Source organism: Sarcophilus harrisii, chromosome 1 (assembly GCF_902635505.1).
Source record: "Sarcophilus harrisii chromosome 1, mSarHar1.11, whole genome shotgun sequence".
NCBI classification, from domain to species: domain Eukaryota; kingdom Metazoa; phylum Chordata; class Mammalia; order Dasyuromorphia; family Dasyuridae; genus Sarcophilus; species Sarcophilus harrisii.
Window position 1 is genome coordinate 10,470,107 of NC_045426.1, and position 24,410 is coordinate 10,494,516.

The following is a 24,410-nucleotide window of genomic DNA, read 5'->3' on the forward strand; positions in this document are numbered from 1 at the left end:
GTGTCAGGCACTGTGCTGAGTGCTGGGGAGGGAAAGCAAAGCAAAAGGAGGCACTACTTTCAAAGATCTCACCGTCTAGTCGGGGGTAGACAACCTGCAAATGATTGGGGACAATAAGCTCTAAACTACCTAAGTTAGAGATAATCAGCAGAGGGAGGACAGAGACAGAGAGAGAAGCAGAGACAGAAAGAGAGACAAAAATAGGGAGAGAGAAAAAGAAAAAGCATTCATTTATTTTCCAAATTATTTTCTTAAAAATTGGCTTTTTTTCTGTATGATGTAGGTTATTTTTTAAAACCCTGATCTTACCAGGGCATGTTCGATTCCTCTTCCTTCTGCATTCAGCAGGAGGTGATAGTGAGAGGCTGAAGAAGAGGGATTTATTAAATTGGTGACAACAGATTCAGAGCTGAGCTGAAGCCTAGGATGAGACTTTCTTATAAAAGAATTTAAAAAAAAATCTGATCTTGCTTTCTCCATACACTCCTCCATTGAGCAGACAAGAAAAATAATGGTCATACAATATGTATAGTCATACAAAATAAAGAGAAGCAGAAGAGGAAGAAGGGGAGGAAAGGATAAGAAGGAGGAGAAGAGGAGAGAGAGAGGAGAAGGAAGGAAGGAAGGAAGGAAGGAAGGAAGGAAGGAAGGAAGGAATAGAAAGAATAGAAGGAAGTAAGGAATAGAGGGAAGGAAGGGAGGAAGGAAGGACAGAAGGAATAGAAAGAGGGAAGGAAGGGAGGAAGGAAGGATGGAAGGAATAGAAAGAAGGAAGGAAGGAAGGAATAGAAGGAAGGAAGGAATAGAAGGAAGGAAAGAATAGAAGGAAGGAAGGAATAGAGGGAAGGAAGGAAGGGAGGAAGGAAGAAAAGAAGGAAAGAAGGAAGGAATAGAAGGAAGGGAGGAATAGAGGGAAAGAAGGAAAGAAAGGAAGGAAGAAAGAAAAAGGGAAGGAGGAAAGAAGAGAGAAAAGTCTACACTCTGGGCTCATCATTTCTCTCTCTATCTGGGCCAATCAGGGAAACTTGCAAGAGCTTGCGATTGGCGCCGGGGTAATTTGATGGGCATGGGGGGCACTGCTCTGTAAGGCCTGGAGAAAGTCGTCTGTCCCTGATGTTTATATCATCATCTGCAATAACCCTTCATGAGCACACAAGACTAAACAGACCATGATTAGAAGACACTCCAAGAAGCTGGTCAGGGCGTCAGTAGCTGCTGTTTCCATCATTCCAGAAAGGAGCTTCTGGCTGAGAGACGACAGCTCTCCGAAAGCCGGGGCATTTCTCAACATTGGCCTCCGAGCGTCGGGTTCGCGTGCTGGCTGTTGGGCAGCAGGCCAGGTTAGCAGCCCTCCTGGAAGGGAAGGGGAGAGGGCCCACCTGCAGTTTGGAGATCACATAATTCTAAAGAGCATAATGAGCCAAATGGTGATTGCAGGTTTTAGGGTCCTGTGGAAGACCCTAGCTTGATCAGGTGATTAGAAGTATGGTAGATTCATGAAACTGAGCACAGCCGTTCTCCTGCAGCCCGTCATTTCATCGGAAGTTGGTCCACGCTGTTTTGTGTTAGACCTGAAAACGCTCTCAGCCTTCTTGGTGCCAGTTAGCTTGCTCCGCCTTTAAAGAGGAAATCAGATCTGACCTCCTCCAGGAAGCCCTCTGTGATTCTCCAGGTTGCTAGTAAAGGTCCTCATCTCTCAGCTGTTGGCTTGTCAAACTGTGATCTTCCTGGCTTGGCTTTTATGGTTTTAAGTAGGTGGGAGAAGTGATGGCAACCAGTAGGGAGCTCCCAGTGAGGAAGGGTCCTTTGGCAAAGCCATTACAAATTAGGGTGTGGCTTTCTGGTTATGGGCTTGGAGAATTGCCTGGGACACTTCAATAACTTTTTCAAGGAAATGTATTAGAGAAGGAGTTCCATCTGGATCTTCCTGATTTTAAGGCTGTACCTTCTTTCAGTATGAATAGGGAGACACAGGCGTGCTGAGCTGATCAACAGGACTGCCTCTCATGCAATATCAAATATTATATTTCTTTTCTTGTGACTGCATCCCCGTGCCATCCCATCCCTATTTTAAGATCCTTAAATCAATTAAATAAATATTTACAAAGCACCTTCCTATGACCAGATATCATGCTAAGTACCAGAGATACAAAAAGGAGGCAAAAGACAGTCCCTGGTCTCAATGAGCTCACAATCTAATCCTTAAAAATAGGATTATCAGGGCAGGTAGGTGGTGCAATGGATACAGCATTAGACCAGAAGTCAGGAGGACCTGACTGGTCTCAGACACTTTACACTTTCTAAGTTGTGTGACCCTGGGCAAGTCACTTAACCCCAATTGCCTCAGGGGAAAAAAAGACAGGATTATCTAACCTGGTGAAACTCACAAACATCCCTTTTCTCTCATCCCCTACTCCTGCCCACGTTCCAGGTATAGTCATCCTGTCCACATCACTGTTCAAGAAAAGGATGCACCAGTAGATTACTCTATCCAACTCTCCTTCAATGGATTAGATTACCCTTTGGTTCAACTCTCCTTCCACTTCTGTAATCATCTTACCCAGCCAACACATTCACGGATGGATGATTTCCTTTTTATAGTATAAGCTCCTTACAAAGACGGGCCCACTTTTGTTTGTTGGATACCCGATGAGCCCCGCCTATCTGATAGTAAGGGCTTAATAAATGCTTTTCACTCATTCATTCCTGGTTCTCTCTAGTATCATGAATGGTATATAATTCCACTCAACCTGCTTCAGTCCAATCAGCTTTTTTAAAGGGCAAAGTCAGCTTCATTTCTCTTTTTGCATCATTCAATCCCAACATAGGGCGTCATAAGCAGGAAATAGGGACCAAGCTTCTTGATGGATTCAAACCCATCCCAGAGCTTAAGGTCCGATACAGAGAAGATGGGACGGAGCTGCTCATCTCTACCTAAATTTGCTGAGGATCTGCTGGGTGGAAGTCTTTCCATACATTCTTAATATCCCAGATACTTGGAGAACTCTGAAAATAAGTCATTGTTACACGGGCAACGTTCCCACAGCCTCTGATGACTTTCCAAACACTGGGATGGACCTTTAGACTCTGCGTGTAGTCTGTTAACCACAGGTTATGCTGAATGTACATTAACCTAGATGACTGAAGTGAGAGCCGAGAGGAGATTCTGTTTCGGCAGCAGAAAGACCCCGTGGTCACGTGCCGGCCGCTGTCCTGGGTGTGAGTCTCGTCTCTGCTGCGTCTCTCACCGTGGCCTTGCTGCCTCCCTTTTGGATCCTGCTTCCCCATGGGCAGAACTGTCTTAATAGATGCTTACCCTTGCCTGCTTTGTGGAACGGTCCCAAGAAAAGTGCTTTGCAAACCTTGGATAGAAAGTATTAGGATTCTTCTTTAAGTCATAGTGAGCTTTCCATTTTGAGGCTGTTAAGTGCATCATTTTGATCCAATGAATTATGTTTTCCCTACTTTACTGATTGTCCTCCTTTCTCTTAGAATCATGAATTAACGTGCATTCATATGGGCCTTGTCTGTAATAGGATCATAGATCTGATGGTGAAAGGATCCTCAGAGTCATCCCATTTACTGAGGAGGAAGCTGAGGCTGGTGGAGATGACGTGACCTCCCAGGGTCACGAGGGCAGGATTTGGACCTCACTTTGATTCAAACAGACAGCAAGGCCACAGAATCCATGATTTTCATATCCGATGACCAAATGTGCTTTCCTCTAAAATCATGGAACTTGATACTATTAGATAGACTCAGTACCAGATATTTTCTCCACCCTTAGTGCCTCACATGTGTCCTTGGGCATAAAGCAGTAGAGCACGGGGAATTACAGTTCCTAGTTGCTGGGGCTGCTAGGGAGGGAAGTGGTGACTCAGGACCTGGAACACTGGCTGATCAGGCAAAGGTCACTACATTTAATAGCAGGAGTGCTTTACAAGGGGCTCGGATCAGCCCCAGCTATCGCCTTCTCTAAGCGACAGTGACACGGCTGTTTTCTTAGCCATCTTGGCAGGAGAAAAGAACATGATGGCAAAGGGGATCCGGGCAGCGGAGAGGGGCTGGCCCATTTCTGTTTGGAGAAATGGATCAGGTTCAGAGACCAGCTCACATTGTCTCCAAACCCAGCAGCTACCTTTAAGCCTGTAACAGTCATGCGAGGCAGCTGTTGTCATCCCGCAGTGGATGCTGACAAGGGCATGGGCAGGATTGAGTTTCACACCATTCCTTGCCATGGGAATAAAAATAGCCCCAAGTTGGGAGAATCTGAAGCCTTGAGAGTGTAATTATACCAGAAGGAATTTAAATGACCCCAAGGGCTTTTTTCCTCTGCTCCGGGGGTGCATCCCCTTACTCAATGGCCTTAGCAACAGGGGCTGGAAGGAACTGTTTCCTGGACAAGCCTGATTAACTCTGAAATGAAAAGAACTACCCAGGCCTTTTCCAAATGAGTAACCTGAGGCCCAAATGAGTTAAGTGGTTTGCCGAGGGGTCACGCAGGTTGTGTGTGAGAATAGAGAGAGACCCTGCATTCAGTCCAGTCTATGGCTTTAAAGGAATCCTTTCCAAGGCCCTCAGTTTTCAGAGGAAATAAATTAACCCCAGGAAAATCATGAGCTCCCTTCCACAAAGACCGTGAAAGATACACTCTGGGAGCCGGTCGTCTGATATATTGTGCAGTCATTCCTCCTCAAGCATGAACTAGATCATGGGCATGGCAATCTGGTACTGGGTGGAATCTCAGAGGCCTCTGGGCCAAGGCCTTGATTTTGTAAGTGAGAAAATTGGGCCCAGGGAGTTCTGAAGGGATTGGAAGTTGTGAGTTTTCTAAGGTCAAAAGAGTAATAAGTCTTAGACATGAGAGCTGTCCCATGAGATTCTGAGATTCTACTGGGTCCAAGGTAATAGGATCACAGAGAGATCTGAAAAGAACCTTAGACCTCATCTGTTCCAACCCCCTCCTTTTACAGAGGAGGAAACTGAGGACAAAGAGATTTAATCCTTGTTTTAGGTCACATAGACAATAAATGTCAGTGGCAGTGTTTGGAATCAGGTCTTCTAGTCTCCAAGTCCCTTTTTCTTTCTAATGCATCAGAACACTTGTTTGTGGCAAAGGCAAAATAATAACCTCAGACTTATCCTGCCCTCCTCAAGTTAGTGCCACAGTTATCTAATTGATATTCCAAAGGGTCTAATGACCCTACATCACAGTCAATCCACACTTACCCATTGTGGGTTACTGTGAATCGCATCCATCTATAAATTCACTACCCAATATGCTGAACATTTCTCATGTTTATTTTCTTTCACATGGGTACCAACAGAATCATGGGCTACGATTGGCTCTCGATTATACTGAGTAGTCTTTTCTTTCTTTTTATTCTTTAATCCCCAACCTATAGATGTCTGATGACATCCTTTATTCCCCTGCTTAAATCCCTCAATAGAAAATCCATATGAAATAAGTATTTGAGAATTGGAAAATGAGGGGATGAGCATCAATTGGGGAATGGCTGCATAAGTTATATTACAGGAAAGTAATGGAATTGTTGATACATATGATACAGGAAAGTAAAGAATTATTGTTCTGTAAGAAATAATGAACACGCAGATGAGCCTGGAAAGAGATTTGAACTGACACTGAGTGAAGTGAGCAGAACCAGGAAAGTGATGTATACAACAACATTATGTGGTGATCGACTATAATAGATGTAGCTTTTCTCAGCAAGCCAGTGATCCAAGGCAATTCCAATAAACTTTGGATAGAGAAAGCCATCCACATCCAGAGAGAACTTTGGAGACTGAATGTGGACAGAAGCAGAGTATTTTCATTTTTTTTCTTCAGTTGGTTTTTTTCTCTCTCCATGGTTTTCCATTTTGTTCTGATTTTCCTTTCCCAAGATGACTCATATGGAAATATGTAAAAAAAAGAATGTATGTACATATATATTATACACATATGTATAATATATACACACATACATATCTATATCTATATGTATACATTTGTGTGTGTTTAGGATATATAGCCTAAAATCATTTAAGAAAAGAACTAAAAGAAATAAGTATTTGAAAATAGAGAACCCAAGTCCAAGTGTTACCTGATGGCCTAATCTCACCTGGTCTGGAAGTGCAACAGCCACTCTGAGGCCTGATCTCGTGACTGACTGACTCCGACCTGCTTTGTTTGAGGCAGCCTTGGCTCCCAGTGCTGGGATGATTTAGGTTCCTGCTGGGTTTGGGCCTCCCTGTGGCTCCAAGTCCCTGAGTTTAAGAGCCTCGAGCTCCTTAGCTGCTGGGAGGACGGGGAAGACTTGATCCATTGCTCCTGGTTCAGTCACTGTTGTTCTGCGATCTTCAGTGTCCGTGATTTCTAACATGTCGTGTTCTTTTGGAAGCCTCCGGTATACAAATACAAATGGGAAGTACGTTGGGCTGGATTTGTGACCTTGCGAAAGGGCTTCCCTGGTCTTCAGTTTCCTTTTCTGTTGAAGGAAGGTGTTAGTTGGGATGATCTTCATCATCATCATCATCATCATGCATTTAATAAGCACCAGTGGTGTACCAGGCACAGTGTTAAGCACTAAGGATACAAGAAAGAGATCTCTCGCATCTCTTCCAGTCCTGCCATTCACTTGGAATAAATCTAATTTCCAGAGCCTCCCGTGGACTTCAGGGCTATGGCTGGTGGCCACTGTCTTGCTTCTGTGTTTTACAATTGCCAGTTTCCCTCTTGCCGCTCCCCTTCTTCTTCCCTTGTCCTCTGGGCCACTGGAATAAAACAAACCAACTTTGACCCCGATGCACCATCCCGCCAGTCACTGGGCATTTTGAGAGAACATTTGGGTAACTAAAGGTTCCCCCCTGCATTCGTTCTCTCAGGTCCCTCCTGCGAAGGGATTTTTAGTGTCTTTGTCATCACAGCTGAACATCTGAACCATCCTCCTTTCCCCCAAAGGACTGGATGGGAGAGTCTGCTGGGTTGCAACCTGCTCCGCCCGAGACCAGAATTCTGGGAAAGCAGAAAGAAGAATGCCAGTTTTGGCGTCAGAGAAGCTGGGTTCAAACACTGCCCCTGTCATGTAGCGTCTGGGGCAAATGATTTCCTCTTCTCTGACCCAGCTCTAAATTGGTGATTCCGTGACATTTCTTTGTCTCCCAGCATGCACCAGCATTTCCTAAGGCCATTCCATTCTTTCCTGACCGTTGTCTGAGGTCTTGTGAACATCCTTCCTCCCACAGCATCTCGGAAGGCGTCTGGTCCAAGCTTCTATTGTACAAGTGTCCCTTCAGCAGCACATGGGATAGGCAGTCCTCCAGCCTCCCAGACAGCCTGCCCTGCCTTCCTCAGGAGATGGGGGACGGCCCTGGTGGGAGATGGCCACGTTCCCTAACAAGAGCTTTGCTACCTGCAGAGGCGGTACGTTCCCTGTGGGCCTCCACTAAGTCTCATCTCCTCCCCCAGAAATGAATTCGCAGTGATTTATCAGTGTGTCTGCTGTCTGCCCACTCTCTTCCCCTAGATGGAACAAGGACATTGCAGTTTTTTCTTGATATTTCCAGCATCTAGGGTAACACCTGGCATCAAATAGGAGTTAAATAAGTGTTTTTGCTATTTTTTATTAGATTGAGCCCATATCTGTCTCTCCAAAACTCCCTCCCATTGTCCTTAGTTCTGCCCTCTGAAGCTAAACAGAATAAATCTTCTCCCCCTATCCCCCGAGGCAATTGGGGTTAAGTGACTTGCCCAGGGTCACACAGCTAGGAAGTGTTAAGTGTCTGAGATAAGATTTGAACTCAGGTCCTCCTGATTCCAGGACTGGTGCTCTAGCCATTGCACTCCCTGGCTGCTCCCAACAGAATAAATCTCACTCCTATTACTAGTGATAACCTTTCAATGTTTGAAGATAATTCCTATGTTTTCCATGCGTTGCCTCTTCACCAGATAAATGGTCCCCAGTTCCTGAAATCACTCCTCCTGGGTCATGCTCTCCTGTGTGCAGCCCATTTCCTCAGCTTCCCCCCAATGTATTTCAGCTAATGGATCCGCTTTCTCAATGTGGGGGCTGCGTGCTAGTGAATCCAGTGTCAGAGCCAGATAATGACCCCTTTCCAGCCGATGCACAGAAGTACCACCTCTTCCTGCCCACAGGATTGCTTCTTCCTTTAGATCAGGGTGGAACTTTTGTCAGGGGCCATCTGGATATTGGAGGGTCATACGGAGTCATCTACCTATAGAACTCAAGCAGGGGAAGGTTGTTATCTGGTTGTCCTCACCTCTGGTCGCCTTGGCAAATGAGTTTGTGGACCTTATACAGCCCTGGACTGGATGTTCTCCGTCCCTGCTTTAGATGAAGGAATAGATGGATTTCAGTCAATTCTTTCTGTAACCAGTGAAAATGGAAGGGGGGGTTTCATATTGCATCGACCCAATGGAGCCATCAGTCTTTCTAGAAGTCACAACGTAACAATGATGATGAATTATAAAGCTTTTTTATGATTTGAAAAACATCTTACAAATATTAAATCATTTTATCCTCACAACAACTCTGGATGATAGGTTATTCCTATTTTACAATTGAGGAAACTGAGGCAGACAGGTTAATTTACCTCCTTGGGGTCACACAGTATCATAGGCAAATTTGAACTCACTTCTTCCCATCTCCAGGTTCCATATGAGCTAATGGTCTGTAAAGACCAGGACTCTGGTTTTAAATCTTCACAAGTTTTGTGCAGATTTCTCATTGTCCCCTCTGTAAAATTGTACCTAGACTCCTTCTCCCTACAGAGTTAGAAGGATTGGAGAAATCGGTTACTACTTTTATTCCCTTAAGAAAGTTTCTTCTCTGCCATTTGTTTGTCAGTGATTTTTAAGATCACCTTCCACTCTCCTCCTGTGGATGTCAGTCAGAGGATCTGAGTTCAAATGTCAGCCTTGCCAGTCTACTATCCAAGCGACCTTGACCAAATCACTCACCCATTTTGGGCCTGAGTTTCCTCTTTCATCTAAGGAAGGGTTTCAATGCCTCTGCCACCTCTAAATCTTTACTCCTCTGAATTTTTTTTTCCTAACCTTCTCTCTGTCTTTCTCTGTCTGTCTGTCTGTCTGTCTTTCTGTGTCTGTCTCTCTCTTTCTGTCTTTGTCTCTGTCTATCTCTCTCTTTCTCTATCTCTCTATGTTTCTCTCTTTCTCTCTCTGTCTCTTTCTCTTTTTCTCCCTCCCTCTCATCCTTCCTTCCCCTTTCTCTTCTTCCCTTCCTCCCTCCTCCCCTCCCACTCTCTCTCTCGCCAGTCAGCTTGGATTGTTTATATTTGCCAACTTCCAGATCTCCAAGAGGAACAAAGACCTTCTCCATCCATTCCCTAGTCTCCCAGGTATCATCTGGGACTTGACTGTCCTGACTGCCTCTCCTCCTCTTGCCTCCCTTACAGTGCTCCATCCCTTGAGGCCTGCCATGTCCCCAGCAGCGCTGATACCCCCCCATTCCCATATGTTCCTTCTTAAGCATCAGCAGGGCCCCTCCCCGTGTTTGGACATTCACACCCAGACTGTTGCCATATCTGCTCACAATTTACCTCCAACCTGAAAAACCACAACAGAACGAGAAGGGACCGGCCATGCTCCCGTGCCCTCTGTTGCCAGACGAGGTCTTAGGTTTCAGGGAAAAGAAACCCCAAATGTCAACAACCAGCAACCTAAAGTGGAGCCCTATTCGGAGCCGCCTGGAAATAGAAGCCGGATATCTGGCCAAGCCCTTCTCTAAGAGGCAATGCAGAAGCATGGAGACTAGGAATGAGGAGGCTGCTTCCCGGGCCTGCCTCAAACACGGAGGGCAGTGCCTTTGGGACCTTGGCTAAGCAAAGAAACCAGGAACCGCCATTTCTTTACTTGTCAAAAAAACAGTTTTGCCCATGTCACAGGGTAACTGTGAGCTGGACTGGGTTTTAAACCGCCTCTGACAATATCTGTGAGATGAATCACAGCAGCCTCCTGACCCCTTGAGATGTGGATTGAAAGCCCACCTCGGACAGTTATTCTCTTTCTGACCCTCGAGAAGTCACTTAGCTCGCTGAGTCTCTGTTTCCTCCTCTGTACACTGGGGTCAGTAACCTCAGAGCACCCTGGGAGCCTTCACATGTTGTGCATTCAGCAGCTTACAGACTTTCAAGTCTTACTCAAGGACCACTTATTAGCAAGCGTTCAAGACTAGAAGTAATAGATGAGTGGCTGTCAAGCATCAGTGGCAGAAATTTCCCAAGCTGGGAATCTCCTCATCTGGATGAAATAACAGGTTTCCCCCACTCCCACCTAGCCCTACCTTCCCCAAATATTGAAAAAAAAAATCCTCTAGAAGTGGGGGCAATAACCATCAGCCCAAAACAAAACAAAACAGAACGATAATCCAACAAAACTCTATTGATTTCTAGATCCACATGAGTTTCTAATCATGTCTTATCTCATACAGTAAACTGGGAGGATTATTTAAATAAGAGGCCGTTCAGATGTATGTTGCAACTATGCAAAAATAAAATAAGCTCTAGTTATGTGTAGGGAGAGCTTTTTGCCCCTATTTGTGCCTCTGGCGTTTGAATATGTGGTTTCCCTGAAATACCAATAGAAGGTTCTAAACTGGCTAAAAATATATGTTCTCATTGTCAGTCAGGATGGTGATTTACTTAATCCTTGCTCTAGTTTATAAACCACTGAACAGTATAATCAGCATCATGCTTAGTAAAGCCTTTGGAAAAGGCCTCACATGCTTTGGGGGAAAACAGAATTTAGTGTTTTTTTTTTCTGTGTGTGTGTGTGTGTGTGTGTGTGTGTGTGTGTGTGTTTATTTGTTCTCCCACCCCACCCCTCTAGGTCCATGAGAAAGAGTTGGGAGTTGGGAAGTAGGGTGTGGCCTTTTCCAGGCAAATATCCCATTGACCCCACTCAAGTAAGACATTTTCCACACACACACACACACACACACACACACATATTAATTTTATATAAATAATGCTGAGAGCCTGCCTAGGATAAAGAAAATAACTGTGAACCCAGGTCCAGACACCTCTCAGTCCCAGGAAGCAGAAAAAGACCTCGGACAGCATTACATCTGCCCCCTTCATTTGAAAGCAGAAAAGGGTGTACCCCACAAAGCAGGACCTACTTGCCCAAAGCCTCACGGAGCTGAAGCATCCAGCAGAAAGTCACCTTCCTGGTGACCGGAAGCCGGGATGATTTCATTTTTGTCTTTGTAGCCTCGAAGAATAGGAAGGACTTTAGCATACGGTTGGTGCTTTGTAAATGCTTACTGAGGGGTTGATCAGACTGGAGAACTTTGGCTGCCAAGTCATGTGTCCTTCTGCTCCAGAGATTGAACAACAAACCCATCCCTTGTCAAGGATGAATGGAGCAGAAGGCAGGGGGTTTGAGGAGCTGGTTGGTGAGTGTAGATCACACTATTCCAACGCTCCCCAGATTATGAAATCTCTTTTGCTGACATGTTTTCTATCCAACCCCAGTTACTGAATTGTTTAGTTTTTTTTTTTTTTAAACAAAATTGGAAACAATCCTTTCCTGACCTGTAACAGATAATTACCGATTTATAACAGCTGGTATGTAATTACGTTAATTCCAGCGATAGATAAGCTATGTAGAATGCAATTTAGCCCCTTCCTTTGATATCCAAGAGGAGGGTATCTGGTTTCTGGGGGTAAGTTGGACCACTTGGGGCAATGAGGTTTCATTTTCACAAGCTTTTAAGAGGAAATCCTGGCCTGAAATCACTCTTCTTTCTCAGAAGGATCTTTGCACTCCCTCCTTTGCATGGAGGAAGAAAAAAGTAAGCAGGCGTCTTCTAGGATTTTCTCTGTTCAGACACCCAAGTGAAGGAGACAGGCCCTTGCCGCAGTGTTCAGGATAGTTTCCCAAATCAAAAGCTATTCAGAGACACAACTAATGATCTGGACCGTTTCTGAGAAAGTGACTGCAAGGGGGAAGGGACTGTGGAGAAGGGAATGATTCCTTGGCATAAGCATCCATTACAATTTGAGCTGAGGTGACTGAGAGGAAAGGAGAGAGGGGAAGGGAAGAAAGGAGAGGAGAGAGGAAAGGAGAATGTAAAGGAGGGGAAGGGGATGGGGAAAAGGAAAAGAAAAAAGGAAAGAGGAAAAAAATGAAAAGGAAGTGAAGGAAAAGAAAAATAAAAAGAAGGAAGGAAGGAATAGAGAAGAAAAGAGAAGAGAAGAGAAGAGAAGAGAAGAGAAGAGAAGAGAAGAGAAGGAGGAAAGAAGAAGCATCCTCATGACAAAGTTGGGGCTGAATGGAAGAAGTGACTTCAACATGGAATTTTCCACCATGGAGCCAAGCCCCAGTTCAGGTTCTATCTCCCAGAGCAGGACCTCAATGGACCTTGACTGGTCCATATTTTTGCTTCTGACAGCTTTTCTTCCAACATGTCAGCAGTAACCCTGCTTCCTGAAGTAGTCAATCCCCGGGGCCAAGTTCCAAGATGGAAGGCCCTATGTATAAGAGTGCTGTAAATATCATCGCATGCAACAAGCAGCTGAAAATAATCTTGGGAGCTCTTGGAAATGGCTCCTGGTGATTTGCTGGTGGCCAAGAAAAATGGATGGAAGTTCTCATGGAAGACTCCACGAAGGCAGCTTTCCATTTCCGTTGCCACATTTCTCACGTTGACCAAGGCTAAGTGGACAGAGTGTTCATTTAAGTGACCAGAACCCAGTTCTTGCCTGCAAAAAAGGCTGTAGATATTTTTATCTCAGTAAACATCCCCATGGCCCAGCTGCTCTGACTGTTTGCTGGGAAGTACAGATGGAAATGGGAGTATATTTGTGCAAATTTGTAATAAAGTCCCCTACTCCCCGGGCTCTTAGAACACCTGATTTCTTAGACATTTAGTAAATATTGTTTTCTCTCACAGCAATAAAAAAGCTCCTTGAGGTCAGAGCCTGTTGGGGGATTTGCTTATTGTTGTTCTTGTTGCTCTTTCTCTGGATCCCCGTGTTTGCTGCTCTTCCCCTCCCCTCATTTCCCTTCTTTTCTCTCCTCTCCTCCCCTACCCCCTCTTCACCTCTCTTCTCCTCAGGAGGAGTAGGGGTACAGAAAGCATCCCTAAAAGTAGAGATTCCTAAGATCCACTCAGGGGAGGGGAAAGCACTCGAGGCATTGGGCACAGCCTATGTCAACGTGTAGAAAGAAGAAATGAGATGGGTGGTCCTAGGAGCCAGAAGCAGGATGTTTTGGGTGGAAAGTGGGCCGGCCAGGGGGGGAGCAAGCTGGGTTGAGTGAGCCGGGGTGGGCTCAGAGTTCCGTTTCTGCTTCCCTTAGTGCTCCTGCAGTTGCCCATCAGCTCTTGGGCTGCCGAGACAGATAGGCTGGTGGACACTCTGCCACCTTGCATCTTCTTTGTTACATCCTCATTTGCAGATACAAATCAAGATCTTCTCCATGCCCTCCATGCCCTGACCAGCCTGAAGGCAAGGGAGCAGATCAGACTCCAGCCCCCTGAGATGTTCCTTCTTGTCTCCTCCCTGAGAAGCAGACCAGGGGCCCTTCATATACAGCAGATGTCCTTTGCATGATGGCAGAATCAAAATTTTAGGGATCCAGCGGCGTCCCCACCATTGGCTTATTTTGTAAAGTATCTAGAGCAGGGAGGAAGCCATGTATTCCAATCCTGCCTCTGCTATATGATGCCTAATGTGATCCTGGGCCAGTCCCACCCCAGAATGCGCCTCAGTTTCTTTCAGCTATTAAAGGAGAGGAAGGCAGCTTAGGAGCCCTTCATCTCCTACTCTGTGACTTCAAGATCATATGATCTGGTGATTTAAATGGGCAAAACAGTGGTAATTATACCTGGAATGGGTCGTTGAGCTGCAAAAAAGATAATGCCGCCCTTCACGCTCTAGAGAAATGTTGGCAACCTTTACCCACAGAGGGCTGAGGATGCTAACAGGTGAATAGTTCCCCGAGATCAGGTGGGCAGCCATTTGGGGAGGACAGAATGGCTCCACTTCAAGTGGAAACCGAATATGTGAAAAGCCAGCCTCACAAAGCAGATAGTAAATCTGGAGGCAATTAGAGCCCATTCCAGCAGGATTCCATGAAGGGTTTCTTTAAATATCAAGCTCCCCCAGTGCACTGAAAATGATGATTCAATTTGCCCAAATTCAATTTGCATGGATCTTTTCCGGACTGTGGCCAGGCTCGAAGGCTACTCCGGGAAGCACACCTGGATTTCTCCATGGGCAGAAGAAGCGTCCCCAGCTCTCTGGGCCACGTCAGTGGTCCATCAGGCTCCCCACAGCCCCTCCTTGCATTTCTAGCCGGTGGGGGCCAGATGACGCCTTCTCTTGGGTCCTGGGATGGGTGGATAGAAGGCTGGCTTTCATTAGTGGGTGCAACGATTGTTCTGTGTGTGTTTATGTGTGGGTGTGGCGGAACAAGCCCTGGGACTCTGTGGGGATCCAGATACACAAAAGTCATTATCTCTTTCCCCACCCGCCCTCCATGCATTCCTGCTGGGAGGGTTCAGTATGGAAGGTTTTAATCACCCCGTGGATCTGGCCTCTCTGAACTGGCTGGCCCAGAATCCTGGCTGTGTTTTCCTTGGTGTTTGTTTACACGCCATTTACCCGTGCATCGGATCACTTCCCCAAACTCTGGGCCCAGGGCCCATTATCCAAACAGGGAGCCCTCCTCTTCCTCTGTGGCCCAGAAAACCCCAAATGGTTTTCTGATTTGGAACATTAAATATAATCTGACTCTTGTGGCCAGCGACGACATTCCCATCTCCCAGATGCTTCCATCCAATGTACAACCCTGGCTGGGTCCAGAAGCATATTGCCAATCTGCCATGAACTTGAATGACAGAAGTATCCCAAGTCCCCTCAGATTACCGGCCCCTTGCAATCGTTTTTTACTCATTCCCCAACTCCTTTAGCCAGTCAGTAAGCATTTATTAAGGTACCAAAGCTACAAAAAACAAGCAAAACAACTTCCACCCTCAAGGAACCCATCGTCTGAGCAGGGGAAGATGATATGGAAATACGCAGAGAGTCTGTATAAAATTGATGTGAAGTCCATAGAGTGTAGGTTTGGTTGGGAGCCATTTGTAGCTGGGGAGCCCAGAAAAAACTTCACATAAAAGCTGGTGTTTAAGCCAAGCCTTCAAGGACAGTAGGGATTCTGGCACGGATGGGAAGGGATTGCTTTCCAAGCACAATGGGGTGGTCAGTGCAAAGGCCTAGAGGTAAGAGATGTAAAACCCTGCCTGAAATTGCAGCAAGGAGGCTTGGTTGACTAGACTGCACTTTGTACAAGAGGGAGTCATGTCTGAGGTCTCTAGAAAGATGGTCGGGGACCGGGCTCCTAATACAAAACTGGGGAGTTTGCATTGTCGTTAGAACCTGCCTGTAGGGAAAGCTCCATCTCCTTATGCACTGAGAGGCAGTGTGGTAAGGGGACTTGAAGCCTCTGAGTTCAGGTCCTAGGAAACCTAACTGAGCCTCAGTTTCCTCATCTACAAAATAGATAAAATTATCACTGTAATAACTATCTCCCAGAATTCCATGGGGCTGTCATGATGTAGTATAGGTAAAGGACTTTATACATGTCTTTATTATCATGTGTAATATGGAACTGCAAAGAAACATACCTCCTTACCTAAGTGCAAATCTGGTCTCAGACCCTTAACACTTCCTAGCTTTGTGGCCTTGGGCAAATCACTTAACCCCAATTGCCTCAGAAAAAAAGAAAAAAAAAAAAAGAAAAGAAATGTACCTCTTTATTAGAAAGCAGAGCTATGGAACATAATGTCTCTGTGACCTTAGAAAAAGTCACTTAAATTTTCATTGTCCTTTGAAGCTCTCTTAAGAATAAAATCCTCAGGCAGTTTACCAGGATGCATTTGGTGAACCAACTTTCCACATCAAGAATTTACTGTGCAGATGAAATTACTGGATTTGGAAAAAAGAAAAAAAAAATGAACGCGGAATAGCATGAAATGAAGAAAGAGTAAAGGAACTTTTTTTTTTCCTTCATTTTTCTGAAGTGTTTGTCTCAACTATGACAGAATAATTTCTCCATCTTTGTACATAATGAATATAAATTAAGTCTTTATTTTGCTTGTGGAATTTAAAAATTGAAACATGGGTTGTTTCACAGGGTTTTTTTTTTTTAAGCGACTATTTTTTAATGAAAAAAACAAAAATTGACAGTAATAGCGGTCCCCCAGAATCCTCTCCTCAGAATCTTCTCTTTTCTCTGACTTGAGAAAAATCACCTCCCCCCCCCAAAGCAGTCTACGCTAGGGAAGCAGCAAGTGGCCCCTTTTCTTCTTGGAGACTTCTCCGCTCCATGGCATGTCTCAAAGGCTGTCTGTGGCTTTTAGCCATAATTGCCGCGTAGGTACAACCATAAACAGCAGCAACCAGCATCATCAGACACACAACTCCACAGATAACTCCTGTGATAACCACCGTGGCAAGAGCATGGCGGAGACTGACTGGCCGGGTCTTGGCTTTGAGGTCACAGTCTGACTGGCTTTTGTCTGTCTGTTCTTGGGGCCTGCCAGACGGGGGGAGATCCAGCTCGGCAGTGTCAGGGAACTGGGTTTGGACGGGCCCCCCGTTCCCAAGAAGAGGGAGGCACGCATTGTAGAGTTCATATGGAATTTTAAGCAGGTCTTTCCCTTTCCAGATGTCTGGGGCTGAGCAGATAACTCCATCGGTTATTCCGCCTTAAAAACAAAGAACAAACATAGTCAGTCTTGGAAATCATTCATTCGGCAATCAATTATTATTATGAGACGTCAGACATTGTACAAGGCACTGAGGATCCCTGAAAAGGAAACGTCTTTTCCTTAAGGAGCTCACGGGAGATATCCACTGAAGCAGCAGGAAAAGAAAATGCTTTTTATGGGGGGGAAGGGAGCCCCAGTGACCGGGACAGGAGATGAATTGTGCAAGAAGGGAGATCCTTGAGTTCAGCTTTCAAAGAAGATCCAGATTTTAAGACAGAATTCCAGGCTTCCAGGACCACTCACTAAACTCATCTAGGGACCAGTAGGAGAACACAACTGGAAGTCAGATGGCATTTATCAAGTGCTTCGGTTTGATTTCCAGTGAAAGAGATTTACTCTTTAATGAAGCGACTGTTTCTCAAGTATCTGAACGTGGAAAATGTGAAACATTAGATGAGCCATCATTTTTTACCAAGAATTCTTATTTAATGGTTCCAAACTTACTGTAACTGTAGAAATGGGCAGGAAACAAAGAATAGGGAAACAGGCTGGGCCAGTGACATGGGGAAAAAGATCATCTCATTGACAAAGTAACGCCCCAGTGTCTCCATAGCACAGAATGATGCTTTAGTCAAAACTTAATCCTAGTCATAGCTTGCTTCTAGGCAGAGCCTTAAAGTGTCCAGAGGACTTGGTCTATAGTGTCCCTCACTGCAGCCCAAGGCAGACACTTTTAGGAAGCTCATTTACAAATGAGGAAACTACCCAGCATCAGAGTTAGGAAGGACGAGTGGCAGGACTTGAACTTGGATCTTAAAAACTCCAAGACCAGCCCTCTAGCTGGTTGATCTCATTTCAACCCTGCTGATTGCTCGACAGTATGTGCCCATTACAAAGGCCACTGTGTATCTATCGGTACTTCTGGGGGATTTCAAATGGGGATTTTCTTAAGAGTCTACTGATATCGTTTTATTATTATTGGATTATTATTATTATTTTTCTGTCAAGCCAAGAAACGCCAAACGTTTTCAGCACCAACACTGGAAAGGGTAGTAGAGAGGGAAAACAAAATCAAAAAAGCTCCCCCAAACCCTAAACCATTGGGTTGTGAAGCTGAAGGCCTTGACCCAGATCTTGGTTTTGTTGGCTGTAGCCGTGTGACCTTGGACAAGCCATAGCCCCTCTGAGCATTAGTTTCTGCATTTACTGATGCTAAATGAACCCCAAATCCCTTTTGAGCTCTAATCCTATGATCCCATGATCTAATACTCCAGCAGATACAAGTCCTGTCTCCAATGTTAAGAGTTCTCAATCCTGGCTAAGTCGCTTATCTCTACAGAAGCCCAGGGGCCCCATGGACTCATCACCTAAGTCAGGGAGGTTCACAATCTATGCTGATGCCCACGGTTCCCACCCTGGGCCTGGGGTTCTCCAGGGAGAAGAAATAAAGACATTTCTGTTTATTTGGATAAAAATATTGTTCAGTCTCGTCTGGGGATAAAAAGCACAGAGATGGTGATGGTCAGAGATTATTGGTTACTTGTCCTGATGCTTTTTGTGCCTTCTATCACTTATATAACCCAGTATATCAGGTAGATCAGGATGGCTGTGTGGTGCAGTGGCTGGGCTTGATCACATCAGGGCCAGATTTGAGTTTAGTCTTCCCCTCCCCTCCCATTCTTTTCCCTTCTCTTCCTTGCTTTTCTTCTCCCCTCTTTTCCTTTCTCCTCTCCCTTGCTCTCTTTTCTTCCTCTTGACTCTCCTCTTTCCTGCTCTTTTTTCTCTCCTCCCTATTTCTTCCATTGCCCAATGCAGTCCACCTCTCCCCTTCCCTCCTCTCCCCCTTTCCCTCTCTTCCTCTCTGCTTCCTTCCCCTCCTTTCTCTGCTATCCTGTCCCTTCCCTACCCTTTTTCTCCCTCCCACTCCCTCTTCTTGCAAGTCTGTGCCATTAAATCAAGCAATTGGAGCACCGGATTATCTTTATCAGGGCCAGCTAATGCTGATGATTGCGGATGAAGCCTGTGCTAAACCCGAGACGGAGATTCATAAAGATTCCAATTGAACCAGAGAAACTGGCAACAGAAAGCTAAGGGGACTGCTGTGTCCCCCCCAGCAGAGATTCCCTGGACCCCCAAGGAGTCCCCAGAGGGTGGGCTGGGAGCCTCAGTCTTAAAAGCCCCAAGTCCCATTTTTCTAATGACACAAGAAACCAAGGAGAGCAGTGATCTGGAGTTCCCTGGCCGTGCAAGCTTTTCTGGGAACAGGCAAGGGTTTTGTTCTGTACCCCAAAGTTTCAACAGCCAGGGAGCACCCTAAATGCCAAATAAGAAGAACTCTGTTCTATTATCTGGCTTCAATTCCAAACTCAACATTCGGAGGTATGGATGTCCTAGTTCATCCCAGGTATAAAATCCAGTGCACCTGTGGTCCCCAAATTTTCCCCTTCCCAGGATTCTCTGTTCCAATTCAAGATGCTTGTGGATTCCATGGACACAAAGAGGGGAGACCAGATACTCCCCTTGACATTTTATGCAGGTAGCATGTAGCTGAACTGAGCTGGCAGGGATGGAGGAAGCAGGGAGCATTTGATGTTGCATAAGGTAATGGAAGGGAGAGAAGCACTTTTCCCAACACCACAATGAACTGGCAACTTCGAAGAACCAGGGGTCTGGCTTCAAGCAGGAACAAGCGAGCTAAAGGGGCATGATGTCATACTCTAAATGTCACGTCTTGGGGCACAGCTCATCACCCCACCATGGTGACAGCTTTGTGACTTTGTGAAACTCTTTGAAGTCTTCCTCCTCTTCAGTCACTCTCATCAGGGGATTATAGACTTAACTCACAGGAACTTTAGTGCTTTCAAAGTTCCATAGTTCATGTCCCTCATTGTACAGATGAGAAAGTTAGGATCCAGAGAAAACAAATGAATTGGCAAAAAAAAAAAATAAGCCAGGCTGTTGGATGACAAATCTGCTGCCCCATCAACCCATTTGCTCTTCCAACCAATCCCTGTTGGGCTGCTTTTTGTTAACATCAATAACAACAACAGCAACACAACCACAATGACAACTCGTTTGCAGCTTCCCTTCAAACACAACACCTAAGATTGTTTGCTCCTTATTCTTCAGCATCAGAAAGCACATCTGACATCAGGTTATCTTCTGGGACTGAGAATTCTCTCTTAGATGTGGGAAACTCTACAGCTCTCCGAATCCCAGCAGTCCATGGGGCTTTCGGTGGCCTACCAACGCTAGCACTTTCCCCCATAAAAACAAAAACACATGTATGTCTATACATAGGAGCTAGAACTGGTGCTCTAGGGATCTCCCAGGGAAGAAACTCTTCTTACCACCACAGAGCAGCATCTTCCCTGCAATTGACAGTCCTGGAGGATTGTTCTGGGCACCTTAAAGTTAAATGATTTGTCCAGCCAACGTGTATAAGAGGCGAGAGCTGAACTCTTCTTCCCGACTTCAAGGGCAGCTATTTATCCATCATACCCCACCGGCTTTCATGTACCTGACGGGCTGTTTATCTGCTGTCTTATATGAATGTATTGAATGAATATATAGGAGAATAGGCTCGGGGATAGATGAAACCTTAGCTCAAAGAGGGAAAGCATTTATTACGAAACTATTACGAGATGACAAGCATTCACTTCATGCAAACTTCCTGGCTTTATACTAATGTAGAAATGTAACTCAGGGCTCAGGGGGATTAAGTAACTTTACACAATCAGCAAGTTGGATGTCAGGGAAACTCAGAGGTCATCTTGTCTAAGCCACAACTTCAGAATCCTTGCTTTGACATTCAGTACTGAACACTGCGTAATCAGCTTCGGCTTGATCATTCTCAGGGGCTGGGAGCTCACTTCCATCAAAAGCAGCCCCTGTCTGTTCTGGATACTTCTAATGGTCCAAAAATTTCTCCTCACTCCCTCTCTTCCTCCCTTCCTCACTTCCATCCAACCATCCATTTATCCTTCCTTCCTTCCTTTCTCCCTTCCTTCTTTCCCTCCCTCCCTCTTTTGTTCCTTTGTTCCCCTTTCCTTCCTTCCTTCCTTCCTTATATGTTTATGATATATATAAATGTTTGTGATAAGAGACAAAAAACCACTGGATCCAGATTTTCCTTGGTATGCCCTTTCCTTTGTCAGAACCTCTGTTTCCTCCTCTATAAAAGGGGTATGTGTGTGTGTGTATGTGTGTGTGTGAATCCGTTGTTCTCTAAGGTCCATTTCTGCTCGTGACACTAGCCAACACTTTCATATACCCCATTTGCCAATAGATGTACAAACACATCCCCATTACAGAGGACCTCTTGTCCCCTCCTGCCTGTTCCTGTAGAGTCACCATCCCAGGTACAGACATCAGCCCTGGACTGGCCACTCTTGGAGCAAGTGCCGGGCAAACCCAAATCTTCCCGGTGAACTGGAGGACAGAAAGAAGGTGTCTCAGTACATACGATACTGACCTTTGTACACAAAGCTCTCCAGCCACAGTTTGAGATCCAGCAGGTGGCAATTGCATTTCCAGAGGTTGTCCCTGAAGAATAAAACTCTCAGGCTGGGAAGCGCTGCTAGCTGGGCCCTGTGGACGTGCCTTAATTGGTTCCTCTGTACGGCAAGCCAAGTTAGGTGGTTCAGAGTCTCCCCCTTAAAACTGGGCAGCTCCTGGATGTTGTTAAAGGACAGATCCAGCTCCTGCAACTGAGGCAAGGATTGGAAAACGTTGTTTTCCAGGGACTGAAGAGAATTCTGTGTTAAGTTTAAAACCTGTAAGTGGGCAAGGCCCAAGAATGCTCCAGGAGCCAGGGTGAAAAGGGCATTATTGGAGAGATCTAAGCTTCGGAGCAGGGGCGTCCCGATGAAGGCCGAAGTGGGGACGGCTCTAATCTGGTTATGCTGGAGATGTAGGATCTGGGTCCCAGGAGGCAGATCCAAGGGGATTTCCCTCAGACCTTGCCTGCTGCAGTCAACAGACTTTGTAGGCTTGTGACAAAGACACTTCTCTGGACAGCTGCTGGCCCCATGGAGTAGCAGCAGCACGCTGGAGAGCCAGAGCAAGTCACCTGCAGCAAAGGGAAGGAGATCACATTGGAGAAGTGGCTTTCAAGAGGAAGACTGTAGAAACTAATCTTCTCCCCTTGGGAATGAATTAATAATATAGCACAGGATTGAATAACATCTCCCTGGGATACAATGAAGATGAAGCTAGGAGCCCTTGTTGGGGGCAACTAGAATTTGGAGATGAGCCACTATCACAAACTTGAGTCTAAGGATTCATCTTTTGTTTGCTTTTCTCTTACTGGGTATTTAGAAGTTTTAAGTCCCAAAAGTATCACGTTGAAAGAGGAAGTTGTCAATTTCCTTCCTTCCTTCCTTCCTTCCTTCCTTCCTTCCTTCCTTCCTTCCTTCCTTCCTTCCTTCCTTCCTTCCTTCCTTCCTTCCTCCCTCCCTCCCCTTCTCCTTTCCCTCTTCCCTTCTCCTTCTTTCTTTCCTCCTCCCTTCTTTCCTCTTTTCCCTCTTTCCTTCTCTCTTTTCTTCCCCTCCCTCATTCCTTCCTTCCTGCCTTCCTTCCTTTTTTTCTTTCACAGTTTTGCTGATGCCTTTTATTTTCACATTACAATCATTTCCAAATATACCACCCTCTAGCTCTACCATCTAGTGAACCTTCCTTTACAACAAAGATAAAACAGGTAAGCAAACGAATCCAGTTCTAACTGCAGACACCACATTCTCAACATATAGCCCCTCTCCTTTCGATAAAAAAAAGAAGGGAGGGGGAAAGGATGTACATTTTTATATATCTGTTTAAATTTAAAATTGGTCACTATATTGTATTCCTTTTTTGTTTTAGTTGAATCTTCAGTTTTCTAAGAGAATGCTAATATTTAATATATAACCTTGAAAGTGAGAGCCTGACTCCAGATCCCAATCTCTTTTTCATCAATGCCCTAGAGTATAGTAGACTGGTAGAACTGTCTGAGATCAGAGGAATTCAGTTTTCTGAAAACAGTTAATCAAAGACTTCATTCCATTTCCAGGATGATTAAAATCATTTCAGTTTCTGGATCCCTTTCTTTCGTAAGGGTCCAAGTTTCTAACAATGGCAAATATTGGTGACATCCAGCTTTGATTCCTCTCGTGGGATTCACAAGCCAGTATTGCTGTGTTGAAAGCTTAAAAGTATTATCTGTTTGCAAGAAAAGCTCTTGACAATGTTTCCTTTGCTTTTGACTCGGGGAATAATACCATGTTTCTGTTAAATACACTTAAGGTTGTTTCTTTTTCTGTTTTTCTTTTTGTTTTTTTTTTTTTAAATAATCCTGTCTAATGTGCACATAGTGAGATAATGAAGAGATGGAGCAATCCCTGGCAGGAAGATCCCACTTGATATATTTTGGTTAAATGGCCTTTGAACATTTGCCACCCCCATGCCACCCCACCCCACTCCAAAGCATTCACCTCAAGTTGTTTCTGGGATTCTGTAAATAAGCTAAGTGACCTGTTTCAAAGACAAAGATCTCTCCGTCAATCTCTATTTAAGAGCCTTGGAAATTACAGGGCGCCCTGAGTGTTGACTGTGGAGCTCAAACATTAATTTGCAACAGGAAATCAGACCTTAAACTAGAGAATGTGCTTTCAACAGAACACACTAATCTATTAATGAAAGGCTTGCCTTTCGGTGATTATGTTCAGTTTAGACATCTCTTCCTAACTCTTATCCTGAAGACAAAAAGGAAAAAAAAAGACAGCACACAGGACAACCACCTCTTAGCTCCCCGTTAAAAAGAAAAAATAATGGCCCATGGCAGACCAATTAAACATCTCTGTTTTGAACTACTTTTTTTTCCTTCCCAGAAATCTGAGATAAACAACCATTCTGCATCTGCTTGAGAATGTGAACAGAAAGACCTCTTTAAAAGACAATTCTTACAAGTTTCTCCCAATTTAAAAAGATGCCCAGGCTACCCACCAAGTATAGGACATTTACTATAAGACGATGAATTAATATCTCACCTTTCATGGCTGGTCCTTGGAAGTTTGACTTCTGATATTTCATCCAACTTAATCAATGGAAAAGGAATAAGCCAACTTTACATCAGCAAGCTGCCTCTTTTTTCTTTTCCTTCTCTTAATTCATCTTTGTTTTGCCTCGCTTGCACTTAGAGGGAGAGATGATGGCAGCTTCCTGAAGTTCGTTCATCAAAACAATTGTTTCCAGGGTCTCCATCTGATCTTCAGCAGGAAATCTTATTGTGCCCTTCTCTCTGTGTGTGTCTCTCAGTGTCTCTGTATCTCTGGGCGTCTCTCTCTTTTTTCTGTCTCTGTCTCTCTCTGTCTCTCTCTCTCTCTCTCTCTCCCTCTCTCTCTCTCCCCCCCCTCTCTCTCTCTGTCTCTCTCTGTCTCTCTCTGTCTCAATTGTCTGGCTCACTGAGAGCTTCCCTGTCTCTCTCATTCACTCAACAGGGCACACATAAAGAGTGTCTGTCAAACCTCAGGGAACAGCTGTAGCATTCAAGCTACGACCGAACAGCCTGGGCTTTTTGATTATTTAATCTGCTTGAAATCCAAGGCACCAAAATAAAACCACCTTCCTAATCCTGCCTGGTTTCTGCATTCTGTTGACTTATTCACCCCACTGGGTCAA

The 24,410-nt window shown here is 45.0% G+C and overlaps 2 protein-coding genes across 6 annotated transcripts in view; one reads left to right on the forward strand and one right to left on the reverse strand.

Annotated features, from left to right (window-relative positions):
- CACNA2D3 (calcium voltage-gated channel auxiliary subunit alpha2delta 3) overlaps positions 1 to 24,410 on the forward strand; it is a 1,010,949-nt gene that overhangs the window by 841,700 nt on the left and 144,839 nt on the right. The gene's annotated exons all lie outside the window — the stretch shown is intronic.
- On the reverse strand, positions 1,206 to 23,861 carry LRTM1 (leucine rich repeats and transmembrane domains 1). Its single transcript, XM_031949147.1, has 4 exons — positions 23,780 to 23,861; positions 21,232 to 21,828; positions 16,322 to 16,754; positions 1,206 to 1,353 (listed from the first exon to the last, which is right to left on the reverse strand). The coding sequence occupies exons 1-4, from the start codon at positions 23,820 to 23,822 to the stop codon at positions 1,206 to 1,208; spliced, it is 1,221 nt and encodes a 406-aa protein (XP_031805007.1). The 5' UTR covers positions 23,823 to 23,861.